This window comes from Hemicordylus capensis, chromosome 4, assembly GCF_027244095.1.
Source record: "Hemicordylus capensis ecotype Gifberg chromosome 4, rHemCap1.1.pri, whole genome shotgun sequence".
Taxonomy (NCBI): Eukaryota; Metazoa; Chordata; class Lepidosauria; order Squamata; family Cordylidae; genus Hemicordylus; species Hemicordylus capensis.
In genome coordinates this window covers 185,031,115-185,051,180 of record NC_069660.1, presented here as the reverse complement: position 1 = coordinate 185,051,180, position 20,066 = coordinate 185,031,115, and the positions used below count along the sequence as shown (strand labels likewise).

Below are 20,066 nucleotides of genomic sequence, written 5' to 3'. Positions count from 1 at the left end.
TCAGGCCATTGATCCATCTACCTCATATTGTCTACACTGATTCATAGTGGCTCTCCAAGGTTTCAGGCAGGAGTCTTTCCAGCTCTACCTGGAGATGCCGAGGCTTGAACCTGGGACCTTCGGTATTCAAAGCAGATGCTTTGCCACTGAGGTATAGCCCCATCTGCAAAGTATGACCCTAAGTATGTTAGTAAAGTAATGTGTGCCGTCAAGTTGATTTTGACTCCTGGCACCTACAGAACTCTCTAGTTTTCTTTGGTAGAATACAGGAGGGGTTTACTATTGCCTCCTCCTGCGCAGATGCTGCCTTTCAGCATCTTCCTATATTGCTGCTGCCTGATATAGTACCAGTGGGGATTTGATTTGAACCAGCAACTTTCTGCTTGTTAGTCAAGCAGTTCCCCACTGTGCCACTTAAGGTGAACTCATAAGTAAATCACACTGAGTTCAGGGAGGTTTACTCCTAATGAAGATAAGATTGCAGCCTAAGGCTGTGATCCTAAGGATACTTAGGGCCATAGCCTTAGTTAGGCCTCCTTGAAAGCAAGCCTCCTTGAAGTCAATAGGATTTACTTCCAGGTAAAGATGGATGTAGAGATGTTGGTGACAAAGTTCCCATATGAGACATGATGGGAGCAGAAATACAGAGGGAGAGTGTCACAGGCGGGTAAGAAATAGAATAGACATATAAATGCAGAGAAAAGTGAAATAAGGATCCTGCATCAGACATTACATCCTTCACATGTCGCAGTACAGATTGTTGCAGGACCACCACCCTCCCTGCACTTTTAGGAATACTACTGCAAAACAAAATGCTAACACATTGTGAATTTTCCCATCCCTGTCAGCATCTAGTGCACCAACAATTTGCAGCAGGGATGGTGAAGCCCATGTGATGGCATTGTGTTACATGGTAAATGCTTATCTGGTTACAGCGGGGGTGGGGGAGGAAGAACGCACCATAGTGGTGCCATTTTCAGTAGTATACCCATAGCAGACTCTTTTGGCTTAGATCCTAAACATTCTGCCTTTCTCCACAGCAGGTTTATAAAAATTCAGTGCTTCTTGCCACTTTCTAGTTGCTAGTTCATTTTTCATATACTCACACACAACATGGGTGGGGTATGTAGTATGTGCATGTATACTACAAAAATGTTATTGATCCTAGTTTTTGTACCCTATTAAGTGCCAGAGAGTTTGCCATGAACTTTTAAATATTCCAGATCTGCTGATGGGGACAAGAGTGACTGGGGTGCTCATTAATTGAAGTTCTGACTTTTCAGGGGGTTCATCCCCTCTTTAAATGAATAAATCACAAGGACAACTGAACAATATTAAAGTTGTCAAGGTAGTCCCCCAAAATCAAAATGGCATAGGAACTGAAGATATTGGTTAAAACCTCATGTCAGCAGATGGCTACTGTGGAATTACATTTGCCATTCTACCACAATAAAATGTCTGAAGCATAAAGGTGTCTCAGAGCCTGCAGATGGACATTATGGAGAAGAGGGCTGGCAAGGAGCAATTGTGCTTTCTCTGAATCTCATCTTTGTGGTACAAAATCTACTGAGGGAAACTCACATTAATCACCAATAGTAACTCCAGATGGTCACAATGACAGCAAACTGGGCTGAGCCATTCTTGTCCAAGCGCTGTGCTCCCACCCACATAGTAGCTGGTTGTATTAAGTCTGTTTAGAGTGTATTATGTTGGTATGGCTACAGATGTACAGCTGACTAGGGCCTAGAGAACATGGAACTATTTTACCATAAAGAAAGGAAATACAAAATGACCAAAGTGTTAATTTTGACTAAGCCTGCTACAATGGAAGTAACTTACTAGACCAGTAGCAGTTGAATGTGCTGCAGAATCTCCTAGAATATGCTATGCCCCATTTTGAGGGCAGCTTTGGATATCACAATGTTGCAGAGAAACAATATGTGCAAACGCCAAGATTAGAACTTCCACATCTCTCCTGTCATGGAGGTGCACAACTTATGCATCTCTCAGATGAGGGAAAATGCAAAAATTCAAACAAGACAGAAGTGAAAATAATATATTCCTCTGCAACCTACTGAGTTAGGTGGGTAGGCAGAAGTATTTTCTTTCCTTCTATACTCAGTGGATCATATGGGGAAGGGAAAAAACCTCACTCGCTATGGAAGAAGTGGGGAGGATGACTTTGGAGTGCTAGGTAACTCACTGAAGCTCTTCACATGATCCACGTGAAGAGCTTCAGGTGGGTCTGTGGGTAAGGAGGGTTTAGCTTACCTTCCCCACAGATGACCAGTGGTGGTTCCCTGGGTGAATGGATCACCCACCCAGGTGAGCAGCGGCTCTCCTGTGGGCTGCCCGTGTCCCGCCATGCCTCGCTCGGGTGCTCGGGTCAGGCTCAGGGAAGAGCAGCCATGTGCCCCCCCCCGGAGCCCAAAAAATGCACCTCATAAGTGCGCAGTGCATTATTCAGAGCCACCCTCCGCCAGTGTGCCAGCCATGGCTGATAAAAGATCAAAAAAATGATGGTAAGGGAGCGCTCGCTCCCTTAACCTCATTTAAGAGGGTGGCAGTTTAGGTGGGCTTTCCGCCGTGGAGCCACCAGGCTCACCCTCGAGCCCAGTGGTTCTCATGAGCATGCACAACTGGGCTGGGCTCCCTTAGCCTGATTTTGCAAGCTTGTGAGAATAGCCTCAACATGTTAAATGTTTGGACTCCTGAGATGTATCCTTTCATGAGTACCACATTAGTTTCCTTGTGACAGCCATATTTTAATACATTATCAATGTGCAGCATAGAGGCATTGTAGTTTATTATGGAGGCATTATAGTTTAAATTGGATGCTCTTGGCAGCGTTTAATACCATTAACTATGGTGTTGTTCTGGACTAACTTGTGGGGATGATCACAGTGATCCTGACAATTGGGGGCCAAGCACAGCCATGGTGGAAGGGTTCAAAGTAGCGAGCCCAGATTGGGAAGAGTGGCAGCTGAGCTGGAGGAGCATGGCACAGTAAAAGGCAAGCAAAGCAGGCCAGAACCCAGACAAGAAAGGACCAGTTGAGCTCTTGCGGGAGCCAAAGATTCCATCTTGAGAAATCTCAACTTCACATAAGACATGCAAAGCCTGTTGAGGGCTATTTAAAGGTCTAGCCGATGATGAGTCAGGGAAGGGTGTCTGAGTGTTGAGCTGGGAATCTGGAGGAGATCAAGGCAGAGAGGGAGAGCAAACAATCCAGAATACAGTAGTATGTGAGTGAGACAGGGGCTAAGGTGAAATGGAATATCTCCACTCCTTCCTCCATCATCTGATGAGGTCTTGACTAACCACTCCCACGTACAGACCCATATATCCCCTGATCCCAATAGGTTTCAGAAGATAGTACTAGGGGAACTCCTGTTCAATGACTTGTCTATGATTCCCCACATAATTCTATTCTATCTCCATGCTATTGAATGAGGTCATTCACACAATCAAAAACTGTGTTCTACCCAGGTTTGGGAGCTGTGTGTACTCCCAATTTTTGATTGTGTGGAAGCAAGGTAGGAGAAAAAGCTACCCAGGTTTTCCCCTAACCTTGCTTCCACACAGTCACTTCTACCCAGGTTTTCCTCCAACCTTGCTTCCACACAATCAAAAATTGGGAGTACGCACAGCTCCCAAACCCGGGTAGAACACCGTTTTCGATTGTGTGAATGACTTCAATATCTATATGAAATCACAGGGTTGGAGTCATTTGAGGTTTCCAGCTGGAGAAATGGGTTGGTGTATTAAACCAGTGTTTGGAGACCATGAGGTGATTCTCAGGATGGAGAGAAACCAGGCTAAGGGAGCCCAGCCCGGTTTTCCCCCATCATGAGAACCACCAGGCTCATGGTTCAGTGGTGGCTAGCCCACTTAGGAACCCTTCCCCTAAAACAAAGTTAGCAGAGCGCTCCACTAACCATGTTTTACTGATCGTGTGCCACCGCAGCATGGCTCCGCGGTGCAGCAACACATGAGTAGACCCCCGACTTGGATGCTACAACAGGCCTCCCGGCTTCTAGGGTCTCCTCATCCCGGGACTTCCAGGGGTCAGGCGGCCCTCGATCCCCACCGACGCTACCGGCTCCATGACAGAGCCAGTAATTGTGTGGACAGTCAATCCGGCCACCCAGGGCTAGCCTGGGGATTGTCAGGGCTAAGCCCATTCTCCCCACATAACTGGGTAAGGCTCTACACATGGATCATGTGTAGAGCCTCAGTGAAGAAATGCATGCAGGCTAACAAGCTGAAATTAAATCTGGGCAAGACAGAGGTTAGGAGGACTGTTGCTTTGGAGATGATGTCAGAGCAGTAGTGTACTGGAGGGGCAGGGCATCTTAAATAAATAAATAAATAAATAAATAAATTTATTTCTTGACAGGCTTGTGTTTCCCTTGAAGGACCAGGTTTATAGCTTGAAAGTTCTCCTAGTCCTAGCATTGCACCTGGATGTCAGAAGCTGGACTTGCCCAGCTGTGTCCATTCCTTGACTAGACAGACATGAACAGGATGATCCATGCCCTTGTTATGTTCTGATGAGATTGCTGTAATGCACTCTATGTAGGGCTACCCTTGGAAGACCCTTAGGGAACTTCAGCTGCTCTAGAATGCCACTCCAAAAGTCTTAATGGGGTCAAGGCTCACAGATCATATTACACCAATTCTTTGTGAGAGGCACTGGTTACCCAGTAAAGATTTGTTTATGTTACCAAACCTTTCTGCTAATAGGCTAGTGTGCATTGTGTTTTAATATGACTTTGGACCAGGTCTCACGATCAGTGAGACCCGGTTTTTCCTGGTGGGCGGAAAGAGCGGGCTAAGCCGCTCACAAGCGAGCAGGGAGCCCTGGGTGGCCGGATCAGCCGCCCACACGATGGCCTGCTCCGTGACGGAGCCGGCGGGGAGCCTGCGACTGCACAGGGCATACTGGGGAGACCCCCGAGCTGGGAAGCAGCTTTTCGCCTCCCAGCCGGGGGTCTACTCACAATTGCAAAAAGCAGGTTTGCAGGAGCGCTCGCTCCGCAAACCTGCTTTTTAGCAGGGGTTCTCGAGCGGGTTACCCACTCAAGAACCCCGGGCTCGGCTGCAAGCCCGGTGGTTCTTACGGTCACCAAAAATCGGGCTAGCCTCTGCTAGCCCGATTTTTGCTGATCATGAGAAGCGCCCCTTTATCTCCCAAATCTGTGTGGCTTTTATCTCTTGATTGTTATGATTAGTGTGTTTATATCTTGCGATTACTTTTATTGTGTTCTTTAAAAATAAATAAATAAATTGTTTTATGGTTGTAAGCCACCTAGAGACTACTGTGAAGGTGCAGGGTAAAAATATCTGAAATAAATAGTAATGACTAGCTGCTGAGCAAAACTTCTATGAAAGTCAAATTTGCTTTCTTAGATGACAGAGTAGGAAATTGGCCTGGCCAACATGATAGTTTGAGTGACGCAGCAACAGAAATTTCTATAAGGGACAGATGCAACAGTCTTCTTCTGTCCTCCTTTAAAAAAATAATTCCTTACACAACCATACACATCATACTCAAGAAGAATGAATTAAACAAAGGGAATTCCACTTGTTTTTGACGCGGTGATGCTGGTGGTTTATTAAATGGAATTATTTAATCCCTGGGCAGAATAAAAAGACCCAGTTTAGATCAAGATGGAATTCACTGCAAAATTCAGTGGCTTTCCCTCTGAATTCTCCATCTAGCTACACCCCAAAATCTACCACCAGATTAGATTTAATATTAAATCCAGAACTAGTCAGCAATCTTCCCTCACATTAGAAAAATGTAATCAACAATCTAGAAACAAAATAGTGTACGTAAAGTGTCCAAACAAACTTAATCTTGGACATTTATTCAAATAAATGCATGTTTAAAAGAATCCCCAGTCCTAAATGTATTTACTTAGAAGTAAATCCCGTTGATTCAGTGAGATTTATTTCTGAATAAGTATGCTTCGGAATTGCTGAAACCGTTTGCCGGAGACAGATTTTCAGCAATTCAGTTTAAAGCAAAAGCTGAGTCTGTAAATGAATGTTCCCAATGAAGGGCTGGCTACCAGTGCTTGAAATATGTTTGGACCTATGCTTTTCTACTTAAACCTAAGTCCTGCAACTGATAATCTCTATTGGGCTGCCTTCATTGTGTCTTGTGGCGCTACCCTCTTCAGTTGTGACTAGAGCTGACAAAGCAACATGAGAAAAGCAGAACTCATGCTACACTGTCAGCTTCTAGCACTGGGGGCATTCTTTAATGTTTCAAATAAATCCTCTGTATAATCAAGGAAGAAAACAGCAAGGAGAACAGGGAGAGAGAAATGTATCTGAAATCATAGTGTGCCTTTCAATAGGGTGCTTAGCTATCTCTCACTCCAGCGTGCTGTTATTAGAGGATTTTAATGTTACCAGATTAACAGCCACAGATGATCTCTTGAGCCTAAGATCCCTGATAAAAACTGGAATGCAGTCTATGTTGGAAGATAAGAGGTACATTCTATTCTTTGCTGTTCCAGAAGGGGCTCAGGGACATAATTGAAATTTTTAATAGGGAGCATCTGCTGAGGATTTCCTCTCTCTCTCTTCTCCCTCCTCTCTCTCTTGCTCTCTCTTTTTTTTAATTACAAGATTTAGGGAAAACTTTGCAAAGCACTGCATAACTGGCAGGAAGATCTAAGGCTCTCCTGTGCAGATGTGCCCAGCAATGTACCGCTCCTATTCAAATGTAAATTTATGTCTGGACTGGATCCAGAGGAAGGGTCCACCCCTTCCACAGCCCCAGCCCTGCCCTCCTTTTCTTGTATGCCTTCTGACAGCTGCAGCAGGTTATTGGAAATGTGGCGGGGGGGGGGGAGGAGAGTGAGAGAGATCCTGCAGGCAATGGGTGGAACACACATAGTTTAATAAAGAAAAGAGCTGGATGATCATGCAAATGGAAAATTGATTTTTGGAACCCCCCTTCCTTCTTGTACCTTACTGTTTTCACTTATTTTCATTTCATTTCTTTGAATATTTCACTGTATTTCTTTCGTCACACAAATGGCCTCTGTGCATGAGTGGAGATCACTAAAATGGCCTCATGCATGCTCAGAGGCCCAAACTGGGCTGCCCCCAGCCCTGCCTACTCTGGGGGAAGCCGGCAGGTGTGGGAGGCAGCCACCCCCTCCCACTCCCAGGCCGCTGACACTTGTAAGTAATCACACCCCTCCTGCCTACTCTACCCTTAGGCAAGCCGCCCTGCCCCTTTACCAGTAAAGCTCTGAGCTGGTTTGAACCATTCAAACTCAAACTGTGTCTGGTTCCACTGGGCATAAAACCGGTTTGGACAGCTCGAATCCATTTTGGATTTGAGTCGAACTGGCAAAACCAGTTTTGTGCACATCCCTATCTTTTCATGGGTAGATGCTGTCTTTTCATGGATAGTCTGTCATTTCATGAGCTGATCTACAGATGAGTAGGCATTCCAGCCTGCCATTTTTAGCGATATGCTTGGAGCGGCCAGTGTCCCCTGTGATTCTTCTCTAGGTTCCACAACAAATATTGAAAGAGTAGTTAGTACATTTTAAATGAAACTAGCTTAACCTGCACAGAGCAGCTGTGTGCTAGTACTTGATTGCTCTCCTCACCTCAGAAATCTCTCCATCCTCAGCTGAGCTGCACTCTTGCTCCTCCTCCTCCATCCAGTTGCTTTCATCCCCCTCAGCTCTCTTGGTCACTCCTCCAACCCTTTACTCCAACCCCCTCACCCCTCTTGGTCACGGCTACAGCACTGCTGGCACCTACTGGCCAAGCTGCAGCCTCCTACCCCCAGATACATCTCCTCCAAAGTCCTGCTCCTCCACGCAGGAGCAGCGATTGACCAGGCCTTTCCTCGCTGCCACTACCACCATAGCCACTCATTCCCCTCAGGCTGCTGACAGGCCCATCCCGTCCCTTGCCTGCCTGCCTGCCTGCCTCTGGCAATGGCCTCAGTAGCCCCAAACAGCAGCAGTGGTTGACTGGTCTCTCTTCTCTCTCTTTCTCTTTTTCTCTCTGCACTGCCCAGTCACCATGGTGCTTCTGCTCACGAACTCTCGCGAGAGCTGCCACACACAGGATTAGCCATGGGTACGACTTAGAGAATTATATAGATAGAAGATACTGAGTTCTCTGCCAAAAAAGAACACCAGCTAAGATGAAGTGAAGAATGCATTCTTGTTATGTGTTAATATTGTAGTAAACATGCAGCTGTTGCTGCATAATGTATGAAGTGGCCCTTGGGTGGGACATTGCTTTTATTCCACGTTAACTGCCCTGGCTTCCTCCAAAATATCCTGAGAAGTGTGGTTTGTTGAGGTAATTAACTTTACCTCAGCACCTTCAACAATACCTGCTGAGTATTCTGCCATTAAATTAACTTTACCTCAACACCTTCAACAAATCACACTTCTCAAAATATTTTGGAGGAAGCCAGGATTATCTGGACACATTTCAAACTGGCTTTTGGGCAGAATATGGGATTGAGATGGCCTTGGTCAGCCTGTTGGATGATTTCCAATTAGGAATTGGCAGGGGGAAAGTGACTCAGCTGATCCTTTTGGATCTCTTGGTGGCTTTCAATACTACTGACTATGACATCCTTCTGGGACACCTGAAGGGGTTGGGAGTGGGAGGCACGGCTTTGCAGTGGTTCCACTCCTACCTCTCGGGTAGGTTCCAGATGGTGTTACTTGGAGACTGTTGCTCTCCAAAACTAGAGTCCCATAAGGCTCCATACTGTCTCCAATGCTCTTTAACATCTACATGAAACTGTGGGGAGAGATCATCAGGGGATTTGGTGCAGGGTGTTATCAGTATGCTGATGACACCCAGATTGATTTCTCCATGTCAACTTCATCAGGAAATGGCCTGACTTCCTTAAATGCCTGCCTGGAGGTGGCAATGGGCTGGATGAGGGAGAACAAACTGAAACTGAATCCAAGCAAGACAGAGGCACTCATTGTGGGAGGCTGAGACTTAGGAATTGGTTTAGATCTACCTGTTCTGGATGAGGTCACACTCCCCTGGAAAGAGTAGGTACATAGTCTGGGAGCACTTCTGGACCAGAACTTTTCCCTGATTTCTCAGGCTGAGGCAATTGCCAGGAGTGCTTTCTATCAGCTCTGGCTGATTCGCCAGCTATGTCCATTTCTAGAGATAAATGACCTTTAAACAGTGGAGCATATCTTGGTAACATCCAGGCTTGACTACTGCAATGAGCTCTATGTTGGGCTGCTTTTGTACATAGTTTGGAAACTGCAGTTGATACAGAATGCAGCAGCCAGGTTGGTCTCTGGGGCTGCCTGAAGAGATCATATTACACACATTTTGAAATAACAACACTGGCTGCCAATAGGTTTCTGAGCGAAATACAAAGTGCTGGTATTTCCTATAAAGCCCTTAATGGCTTGGGTCCAAGGTATTTAAGAGAACGCCTGCTTCTTCATCAACCCTACCACCTCTCATGATCATCTGGGGAGGTCCGGTTGAAGTTGCCACCAGCTTGGTTGATGGTGACTCAAAACTGGGCCTTTTCTAGAGTTGCCTCGGTACTCTGGAACTTGCTTCCTAATGAAATTAGAGTTTCCCCTTCTCTGAATGTTTTTAAGAAGGAACTAAAAACATATCTGTTTAATCAGGCTTTTTGTTTATAGTTTTAAAGTTTCAGTTTTTAGAATTTTTGTTGTATTTGTAATTGTTTTAATTATATTTTAATAGTTTTTATATCGTGAACTGCCCAGGGACTTTTTGTATAGGGCAGTATATAAATAAATAAATGTAGTGCCCCCTAGGAAGTAGGGATGTGCAGAACGTTCTGACAGCAAAACGGTTCAACTTGAGACCAGCCATTGCGAGCCCAAAACAATACCCTAAACACACACAACAAAGGGCCTGTTTTGAACTCAGAGCAGAACAATCACGTTTTGATTGAAACATTTTGACGTTTTGAGTGCCATTCTAGAGGGCTGTTTTCCCCTTGCTGATTGGTCCCCCCCCCCCGGCTTCTGATTGGCTTGTGGTCTCCTTGCCTCTCGGTTCGTTGGTTAGCATACAAATCAAGTGTTGTCATGGGCAACTGTGCCCCTATGGACTGGGGTGAGGGAGGGGAGAACACAAAAGGAGGGAATTTCAAAATGTATTAAAAGGGACTGAGAGGCAGAGGGAATCCATATGCCTCTCTTGAAGAGGATACATCAGGAGAACAGGAAGGAATGTTTGATTTTGTGGTTGCTGCTATAACTATCTGGTTTTGCTGGATCTCAGATTGACAAAGGCAAAACTTGGGTGCTTGCCTTCCTTGAGTTGTGGTTTGTTTTGTTTGTGGGATAATGTTGCAGTGGAAAATGGACAGTGGCAGATCTCTGTCTCTCTGTATGTTTCTTGGTGATTGCTGTGATAAGCTCTGTGTCTGGTCTTGAGGCTAACTTGTGCTTCACTCAGTGCTCTGGTGTGCTCTGCAATCTGCATTGTGAGGTGTTGTATTCAGTCAAAATGTGGCTGAAGTTGCTCTAGTTGAGTGTATGGCTATGCTTGCTTGCTGCTAAGTAAGGGTACTGCTGTGGCAGCTGTTGCAATGCTAGGAAGTAACATAAGGAGTCATAATTCTGTGTGAGAGAGCAGTTTGTGGCAATGATGTTACTGCAGTGCAGGCACTGTGGCTGGCAGTGGATTCTGGGTCAATGATACCTCTTTGGCCATTTTTGGACTATGTTTTAAATGTGTGTTCTATGTTGGGAGTGACAGATTCCCTTTTACTGTGTGCTTCTGCAGCATTTTTCAAGGCAGGGTTGCAAAATGCATTGCACTGAGTGAGTGCAGCTTGTTTTGGCCATAGGGAACAATGGGTAAACTTGAAACACCCTATTGTTCCCCATGGGTAGCTCCTAGGGACACTAAAATTGGTAGGGTGCTAGGGCATGATGGGTGCTACCTACCACCCAGCCCACAAATGAAATGGGCAATTGGGCAATTTTTTTAACCTTTCCCCCAAACCCCCATAGGATCCTTTGGGGGATCCTCTCGGAGATACACATGGGGAATAATGGGGTGTTTCAATTCCCCATTGTTCCCTGTGGCCAAAACTTGAAATGTTTCTAGTTTGTTCTATCAAAACAGCCAGGGTTGACTGCTGTTTCAATGAAACATTTTGGCCATTTGTGTGTCATTTTCAAGCTCAAAACAGAATGCAAAATCTGTTTCGTGCACAGCCCTACAAGGATTACAGTTTCTTGGATTCTTGAGATGGAATTACTTTATACTATCATATGACTTCACAAGCTAAACAGTGAGTGGTGAGTGTCGGTTTTGAAAGTGCCTCAAGTCTTGTGTCAAAATACTTTGTTTTCCAGTGTGAGCTTTATATGGGGGGTGGGGGTATGAAGGCGGGACCATTTCAAAGCAAACACCAGACTAGCACCTTCAACCTCTGTGGTGAAGGCTGCAAACCGATGCACAGTTATTTACTGGGATTAAACCCCAGTGAGAATATGCCCAACATGCACAGGGTCGGGTTTTCATGGATTTTAAGTTTAAAAGAAAATCACCAATTGTGTAAGATTTCTGCAAGCGTGTTTCCTCAGTGGGAAGGGAAGTGATCCTATTTTTCTTCTGCTTCCCGCCGCACGACTGCAAAAAATAAATAAAATAAAATAAAATTTTTTAGCGGCTTAACGCATATTAGTCCCTTAATCCTAAAGGCCTTTGAGTTGAACCACAGCAAGAGGTCGTAGAGCTGCTGTGTGATGCGTTTAATTCCCTCCCCAATGCTCTTGCGGGTGGAGGAAAGGGTTAAGGGGGTGGCGGTGGCCAGGCTTCCCGGTGCTCTTCTGTTGACCGCCTCTTGTCTGCCTGTTTGTTTGTTTGCTTTCTCTCCCCGCCCACCTCCTCCTCCTCCTCCTGCTCAGGGCACCACCGGCCGGGCAGCCCAGCTCGCCGCCTCGGAGCTGCAGTCTCAGTCGCAGCCGCTGTCCCGGGAGTCCTTCGCGCCGAGCCATGGGAGCGCCTTCCACTTGCCGGACTCCTCCTCCTCCTCGCAGCAGCAGCAGCAGCAGCCTTCGCCGGCCCTGTACTACTCGAGCTCCACGCTGCCGGCGCAGAGAGTGAGCTCGCCCCTGTCCATGCAGCAGGTGGGCTCGCCGACCAAGCTCCAGCGGGCGGGCTCAGCCTCCGAGAGCGCCGCCGCCGGCTACAGCACCACGCAGCGGGTCTCCTCCCCCAAGCAGTCGCCGAGCCGCCTCGCCAAGTCCTACAGTACCAGCTCGCCCATCAACATCGTCGTCTCTTCGGCGGGGCTTTCCCCTTCCCCGATCCGAGTCACCTCCCCGCCCACCATCCAGTCCAACATCTCCTCCTCGCCGATCCACCAGCTGAGCTCCACCATCGGCACCTACGCGACGCTCTCGCCCACCAAAAGGCTGGTCCACCCTTCCGAGCAGTACAGCAAGCATTCCCAGGAACTGTATGCCACGGCCACGCTGCAGAGACCCGGAAGCCTCGCAGGTAAGTCGAGCCGGCTCTCTGCTCTGCTTAACTCCCGCGAAGTCGCATCGTTCACACGCCGCGTGTCTCTGTGCCTCTCTTGTGTTGGAGTTCCTCCTTGTTCCTAGCTGGGAAAGGGGGGGGGGGGAATGAAATTAAAGATGATCGTGATTCTCTTTCACGCCCCAAATCCTGCTTTAAGTTGTTGCTGTTCGCAATCTGGTAAATCCTGGTGTGTCATTAAATCTCTGGAGTCTCTTAGCAGAAACGATTACTAAATAACAGCCCAGCCCTGCCTGTATTTACACAGAAGTAAGCCATTATGGAGTCTAGTGCAACGTTCAAGTAAGCATGCTTAGGCTTTTTCAGTCTTTGACACTGACAATTTAGCATGGCTTTCACTGCCACCAAGTCAGTCTCCCCTTCCCCACCCCCATGCTTTTTCTTCTTGTGAGAAGTTAGCCTAATGAGTTGTACCTGCATAATCCTTTATCCTAAAAATTCTTTTAATTAACTAGCATTGATCCAGTCCTGCATTTTGCTTCTACTTCAGCATTTTCCACTATTCTTTTGATACCATAAACTAGCTCAAGTACAGACTACTTCCTCAAAACAGGTCTGCTGCTGCTGCTGCTTCTTTTAGCTGAGATGACTGGTTTCTAGGTGTGTTAGTAACAGAAATGTCAGTTTTTTCTGATTATTAATAATTATGGGCGGCTGCTTGGAATGTGGTGTGTTTCTTGCCTGTTAGGAAGCATGCAAAAATGTTGAAAAGCAATATTCTGGATCTGAAAAGCCAATATTGATCTTCCTAATAATCTGATAATTAAGCTGTGTACTCTTCAATGGGGAATTTTTATTCTTATTAAAAATATATATTCGAGACATATTGCTATAGCAACGAATATCATGCTTTTATGTTCACTCGTCTGAGTTACATGGCTAGCTATGACAATAAAGAAAATCCAAATGAGAAAGGATTGTTGATTATATCAGATATGTATTAAAGTGCCTTCCCCTTTCAAACAAATCATGAAATGGTAGTCACAAACTCTGTTCTAGCATTGTTGCATGTGACTGCAGGACTACACTGCCCCCACCCCCATTATATTAAATTAAATAAGATTAATTCCACCAGCAAGTGATGCTTAAGTATAATTTTTATAATCTTAAAAAAAGAAAAAGTTGGAAGAGATCAATCTGGATGGAGGAATGGGGCCATAGCTTAGTAGAAGAGCATCTCCTTTGCATGCAGAAGGTCCCAGGTTAAATCCTTGACATCTCCAGGTAGGGCTGTGAGAGACTTTGTGCCTGAAAGCTTGGAGAGCTGCTTCCATTCCGTGTAGTAGACAATGCTGATCTAGATGGACCAGTGATCCAAACTGGTTTAAGACAACCTCCTATGTTCTTGTTTGCATTATAAGCAGTGCTATGAATGTTACAGGTTTCGAGGGCCACAATCCTGTGCGCACCTACTTGGGAGTAAATCCCACTGACATGGGCATCTGCAGAAATTTGTATGTACATATGTATAGGTACATATAAATAAATATCTGACCATGAATGAAGGTGTGGGGAAGACTGCCCTTTTGTCTTCTGTAGATGCCCATGCCCACTGATTTCACTTGCCTCTGAGGAAATGTGCATAGGATTGTGTTGGCAGGCATAACATTTATTTGCTGATGGGTATATTAATGTCTATGGCTGTCTGAAGAGGGTTGCAAACGCAGGCATTTGTTGAGGTGCCAAGATAAGCAAAGGACTTACTGAGCCAGCGATGCTACCATTTTGACTCTTAACGAACACGCAAGAAGGCTAAAGGGTGTGTACGTTTGTATGCTCCACTGGCTGAAGATTAAGGCTGTCATCTGAATGTGCCATAACAGAGGATCCACCAGATTCTGGATCTTGCACTACCTGTGGCCCACACAGGAAAAACTACCCCACAGTTTGTTTTTGTTCTTACTTCTCTCAAATACCCTTCATTCCTCTAACAAATTGAACTCTCCACCCCATCACCCAACTTACAATAGTTACATTTTAAGCCTTTTTATTTACTGTTTTGATTTTGGCCTTCTAAAGATTTCTCTGTGATTCTTTTGCCTTTATTTGCTTCCTGATGAATGGTTTGCCAGCTAGTGATGTGATCACATGATAGTGTCTACCAGTTAAACAAAAGACCTGAGGCTACAGTTGCAGCCAGTTGCTCCGGCTGCCTTTTAAGCATGAACCCATTTCTTCTCTTCTCTTCTTCTTATTCTTGTGCTCCTAAATCATATCCAACATTATTTTCCCAGGCACTCTGCTTCTCAAGGCCTTTTTTTGCCCTTCCCTAAATGTGCTCCCTCTTTAACATCTCCTTCACCACTCCACATATCCTTTCCTCGGATTCCTTCCTTCAGCTACTCTGACTGGACTTCCTCCCTGTATTACTCAGTCTCTCTGTGATACCACCATTGCTCAGCTAGTTGTTATCAGGGGCTCAATTGTCATGACAAAAATCCCTTATAATGCAGATGACGTTCAAGGTAGCATATTTACATGCTTTGAGAACTTTTGAGAATATATATATATAAATTATTATAATTCTGGATCCAGTAATGTGCTGTGTCAGCACCATGGTTCATAGAATAAGGTCATAAGTTTTTGTTTATTGTTTGGTGTATTTTATTCAGACACTTGGAATCAATATATATCCACAAACATTCACAAAATGAAAGAGCACTTTCTATTTGAATTTGGCAACTTGGATCAGTAAATATGCAACTATATAAATGATAGCAATTTGCACAGAGATACCCACTTTAGTATTACCCTTCTTCAATGCTGAAGTAGAGATGTACACAAAATGATTTTTGTGTTCTTTTCAAGCTCAAAATGAAACACAAAACAGCCAGAAAGTCCTATCAGAACAGTGGTTGAGCTGACTGTTTCGACGGAACAAACTTAAAACGTTTTGAGAATTTCAGCCATAGGGAACAAAGGGGAAAGGATCCTGTGTGTTAAAAATTGCTCGCTTGCCCAATTTTTTTTGTGGTTGGGTGGTAGGTAGCACTCATAATGCCCTACCACCCAATTTGGTGTCCCTAGGAGCTACCCATGGAGAACAATGGGGTGTTTCAAGTTTCCCCATTGTTCCCTCTGGATGGAAGTGCATAGGGAGTACACTGCACACAAGTTTTGCAATTTGCAATGCATCTTGCAACCTTGCCTTGAAACATGCTACAGAAGCACACGGGAAATCTGTCCTTCCCAGCACAGAACACACATTTCAAACACAGGCCAAAAAAGAATCACTATCCCAGAATCCACTGCCAGCCACAGTGCCTGCACTGCAGTAACATCATTGGTTGCTCTCTCACACACAATTATGACTTTTTACATTATTTCCTAGAATTGCAACAGCTGCCACAGCAGCACCCTTACTTAGCGGCAAGCATAGCCATAAGCTCAACCATGAGCAACATAAGAGCAAGTTCAGCCACACTTTACTGTTTGCACCTTGCAATGCAGATTACAGAGCAGACATACATTAGTCTCCAGGCCAGACAAGGGGCTCATCACAGCAATCACCAAGAAATATTACGCGCACACACAGACACAGCTGTTACTGTCCATTTCTCACCACAACATTATCTCACAAACAGACCAAACCACAACTCATGGAAGGCAGGCCCCCAAGTTCTGCCTTCTTCAGTCTGAGATCCAGCAATACCAAATAGTTATAGCAGCAATAGGACAGCATATTATACTCATTGGTGAGAAAAGAAAACCACAAAATCATACCTTCCTTTTTCCTGTTCAGATGTGTCCTCTTCTTCAAGAGAGGCACAAAATAAGGGCTCTCTCCCAGCCACTTTGAATACAGTTTGAATTTGAAATTCCCTCCTTTTGTGTTCCCCCTCTCCCCCCAGCCCATTTCAATGTTCTGCATATCCCTCTGCTGAAGAAAATCTTATTGGGAAAAAGCAATAGTCAGGTAGTGACTTTCTTTAGCAGGAGGAGAGCAACTGTTGCCATTCAGTATAGCATTTCTCTAGTGGTTTTTGGTGGTCGTGTGTGTGTGTGTGTGTGTGTGTCTGTGAGTGTTTTAGGGGTTTAGATTGGAAGACCTTTTGGGACAGGGAGCTGTTTTTTATATCTTTTGCTAGGAATATCACTTTGAGAACCTTTTGAGAAGCCGCATATAAGTTTTTAAATAATAATCCTGTTTACAAACTGTTCTTTGGACTTAACATCACAGCTATTGACAGCTCGAGATGGATTGCTATACACATATTTAGAAGTTTACAATTTTAAAGTATACTAAAAAGTGGCTTAGAAAGAAATGAAACCTACATATCATGTGGAAAGGTATCAAATGCTCTAAATGTTATAAGTAAAATAGTTTCCATAGAGATCCCCATCTCCTAATATATAAAAATACCAGAAGCTGAATCTACCTAACTAAATCCTGTGTAGATAGAGTAGTTGATTTTGTAATTGCATTTTGCATTTGTATAACAATGGTATGCTTTTTCTGGAGAGAGTTGTTTGTTAAGTCAGCTGTTCAGTTCAGATATTTAAGGAAAAAGAAGATTAGCATTTTCTTAAAATGACTTATTTGGCAAGTAAGAGATGCTGCAATCCAGTTTTGAGTATTGTTCCACCAAGAAAAGGTGGAGTATACTTCAAAGTGAAGGATCTGCATGGTATTTGGCCCATTAATGGAGTCTCACTGTCTCTCCTGCTGCTTGTATTGGTTGTACAGCAGCTCCACCACTGATGAAATCTGCAAGTTGAGAGGGACTGGATAGAAGCTAGTCCAAGCAAAAGAATGGATTTCATTAACTGCAAATAATGTAATTATTTAATTATGTAATTAAGCTTTCATCATCAAATCTTTCGGGGAGTTCTCATGCAAAGAGGGTTCCATAAGGAAATACATTATAAATTGTGAGCCCAACAGAAAATAGGAACAGTTCATTTTAAAACCTTTTAAATGTAAAGATAGTCAAGGATATTTTCTTGCAAGTTACTGTTTCAGGCAAATGTTTGTAATGACCAATCTCTTCCTAAATACCTTAGAAGTGAGAGAACTCTTTAGAAGTCTGAAAAGTATCCAGCCTATTTAACTTTTTTAGCTCTTTCACGCAAATGACTTATTGGCTGGCTTGGTTGCAGCAGAGATTATTGACACCTGTCAGAGACTGGCAGCAGCAAATGTTCCCCATTCTCCATAACTGGGGTGCAATTGTGAATCTTTGGAAGAGAGTGGGCCATATTTTCCACAATGCTACGAGAGTGGGCAAAGGGCTCACTACTGTATTCTGCCAAAGACAACCACAGGGCTCTGTGGTCGCCAGGAGTCGACACCGACTCCACGGTACAACAACAGCCCCACGAGCAGAGTGGGGAGGGAAAATTATTTTTGCTTCTCCCTCCTTTCTCCAGAAGCTCCTTCTGCTTCCAAGAAGGCTGCTCCTGCTAACTGAGCAGACACCTTTTTAAAGTGGTGGTTCTCTTTATTTAGCAGTAGGAGAACAACTGGCCCTATCCATCCCCAGCACAACATCCCTCCAGTGATTGTTGCTATTTTATGTTTCTTTTTTAGATTGTAAGCCCTTTGGGGACAGGGAGCCATATTTTATTTATAACTATGTAAACTGCTTTGGGGACTCTTGTTGAAAAACAGTATATAAATATTATTTATATCTGTATTCGAATAAGTCCCCAAGGGTTGCACAACTTATTCCTGGCAGCAAAAGGGACTTTTGGAAAGAGAGGAGAGAAGCAAAAATAACTTTTCCCTCTGCTGGGCTGCATAGCAAGGCTTCAACACTGCTGTTCTTCAGCTGCTCTGTGAGGTGGAGCTCTTCTTACACCCTCGTAGTGCTGCAAAAGATGTGGACTAGTGACTAGGACTTTTTTTGCACATTACATTTGGGTTTTTAAAAAACTTTTGTTTTATTGAATGTTTTCCTCTCTTATGTCTTGGAAAACAAAACAATACAGTAACAGCAGATTCACAGAACAAGAGAGTCCACTTTTGCAAGATAGATGATCAATGTGTCAACAAGCTTACAAAGGAAAGAAATCAGTAAAGCTGTCAAGTTTTTTAAAATGAGATGATTACTGGGAGGGCAGGGTTCTCCCAGCAGGAGGAAAACATCAGTCTGGCTGCCTAGATACAACATACTGTAAAATCTTATGCACAGTATTGTGCTCACTATTAAGTAAACCTAATGATGCAAGTTTGGAGGTTAGATTAATATTACCACTGAGGATCATGTTAATGTCGACATAAATGCTAGCCCAGTACTCCTGAACAAGATCACATATGATAGCCTACAGTTTTGCACCCCCTCCCGCAGTTAGGTAAAATGTCCCTCTATATTTGATGCAACTGAGGATGAATGTCATCTATGAACTGCTTTCAGCCCACTCTCCTGTGCATTTGCTGAAATATCACTGTAAGCAAACTTCTTCCACATAGTATTCCATAGTATATATTCCATTGTTCCTCTTATATTGTGTCTGGTGTGAATGTGACAGAGGCACTTGAAAATATGTATATCCTCCCTACTCACTCACCAGAAATCTGGGATTGGCTACAACTCTTTTGAATGTTGGATGCATTCACTGGGGGTTGTTGCTGTGTGATATGTGAAATGACCGTATTATCCTAATTACCACTGACTTCAGTGTGGTCATGATTACACCATATGTCTGTGCATCCAGTTAATCTTGTTTTACTGTGCTAGCCTTGTGAGGTTTCCATGCTTTCTACCAAGTCTGAAAAAAATGGGCATGCAATCTATTAAAACTGTTTGATTTTGCTTGTTTTCATAGTCATGATCAACATTAAAATCCTGGGCCTGTAGTTGGGAAAGGAAGGAAGAAGTGACAGCACCCTTTTATAAGTAAAGTTAGTTTCTGAAGGAGAAAATAAATAGGCTTTTCTTTTGTTTTTGTTTGTTTGTTTGGCTTCTTTGTTTTTGTCAAAGGTGGCTTTCTGTTTTAGATATATATACTACAGAAATTCAGGTCTTGTCTGCTCATGATAGATTATGACATCTCAAGAGAGGAAAACTGAACAGGTCTTTGTTTTTTGTTTCTTAGCACTTCTTTAACTCCACTGACTAATGAACTCTTGAATCAAAGGATGTCTTTGTTAAATTTAAAACACTGCCAGATCTCTTCAATTAAACTCTTTGGAATCATGGTAGCCAGACCTTGTGGGGGGTGTGTGTGGCGGGGGGGGGAACTCTTTTAAGGGGAGCATTGATTAAAATGTTAAGTTCCCTTTAACAAATAGAAACAGGGTTTTTCACAGCTCACCTTTAGAAAGACTGTAGTGTTGTTTCTAATTTGAAGAGTTAGGTCTCTGTTCCTTGTCCTCTGATGTCAGTGACAAAGCTTGGCATAGCAACTTCTTTGGGGGATTTTTTGACATTAATGAAGAGTACTTGCCAGTTACTCCAGACACATCCTTCTGTCTTGTCATGTAGTCAGGTTTGCTTGCATAAGTGTTGGATTTGGGTCCCTCCCCAGGAGGTGTGTGTCATATTTTGGTT

At 44.2% G+C, this 20,066-nt stretch overlaps 1 protein-coding gene across 6 annotated transcripts in view; it reads left to right on the top strand.

The window, feature by feature from the left end:
* The window catches only part of CTNND2 (catenin delta 2), a 924,887-nt gene that overhangs the window by 485,164 nt on the left and 419,657 nt on the right, over positions 1-20,066 (top strand). For all 6 annotated transcript variants that reach the window (XM_053242882.1, XM_053242877.1, XM_053242879.1 and 3 more), the window contains one exon: positions 11,937-12,531. In XM_053242882.1, coding sequence (XP_053098857.1) covers positions 11,937-12,531 — 595 coding nt within the window. The remainder of the gene's footprint in view (positions 1-11,936; positions 12,532-20,066) is intronic.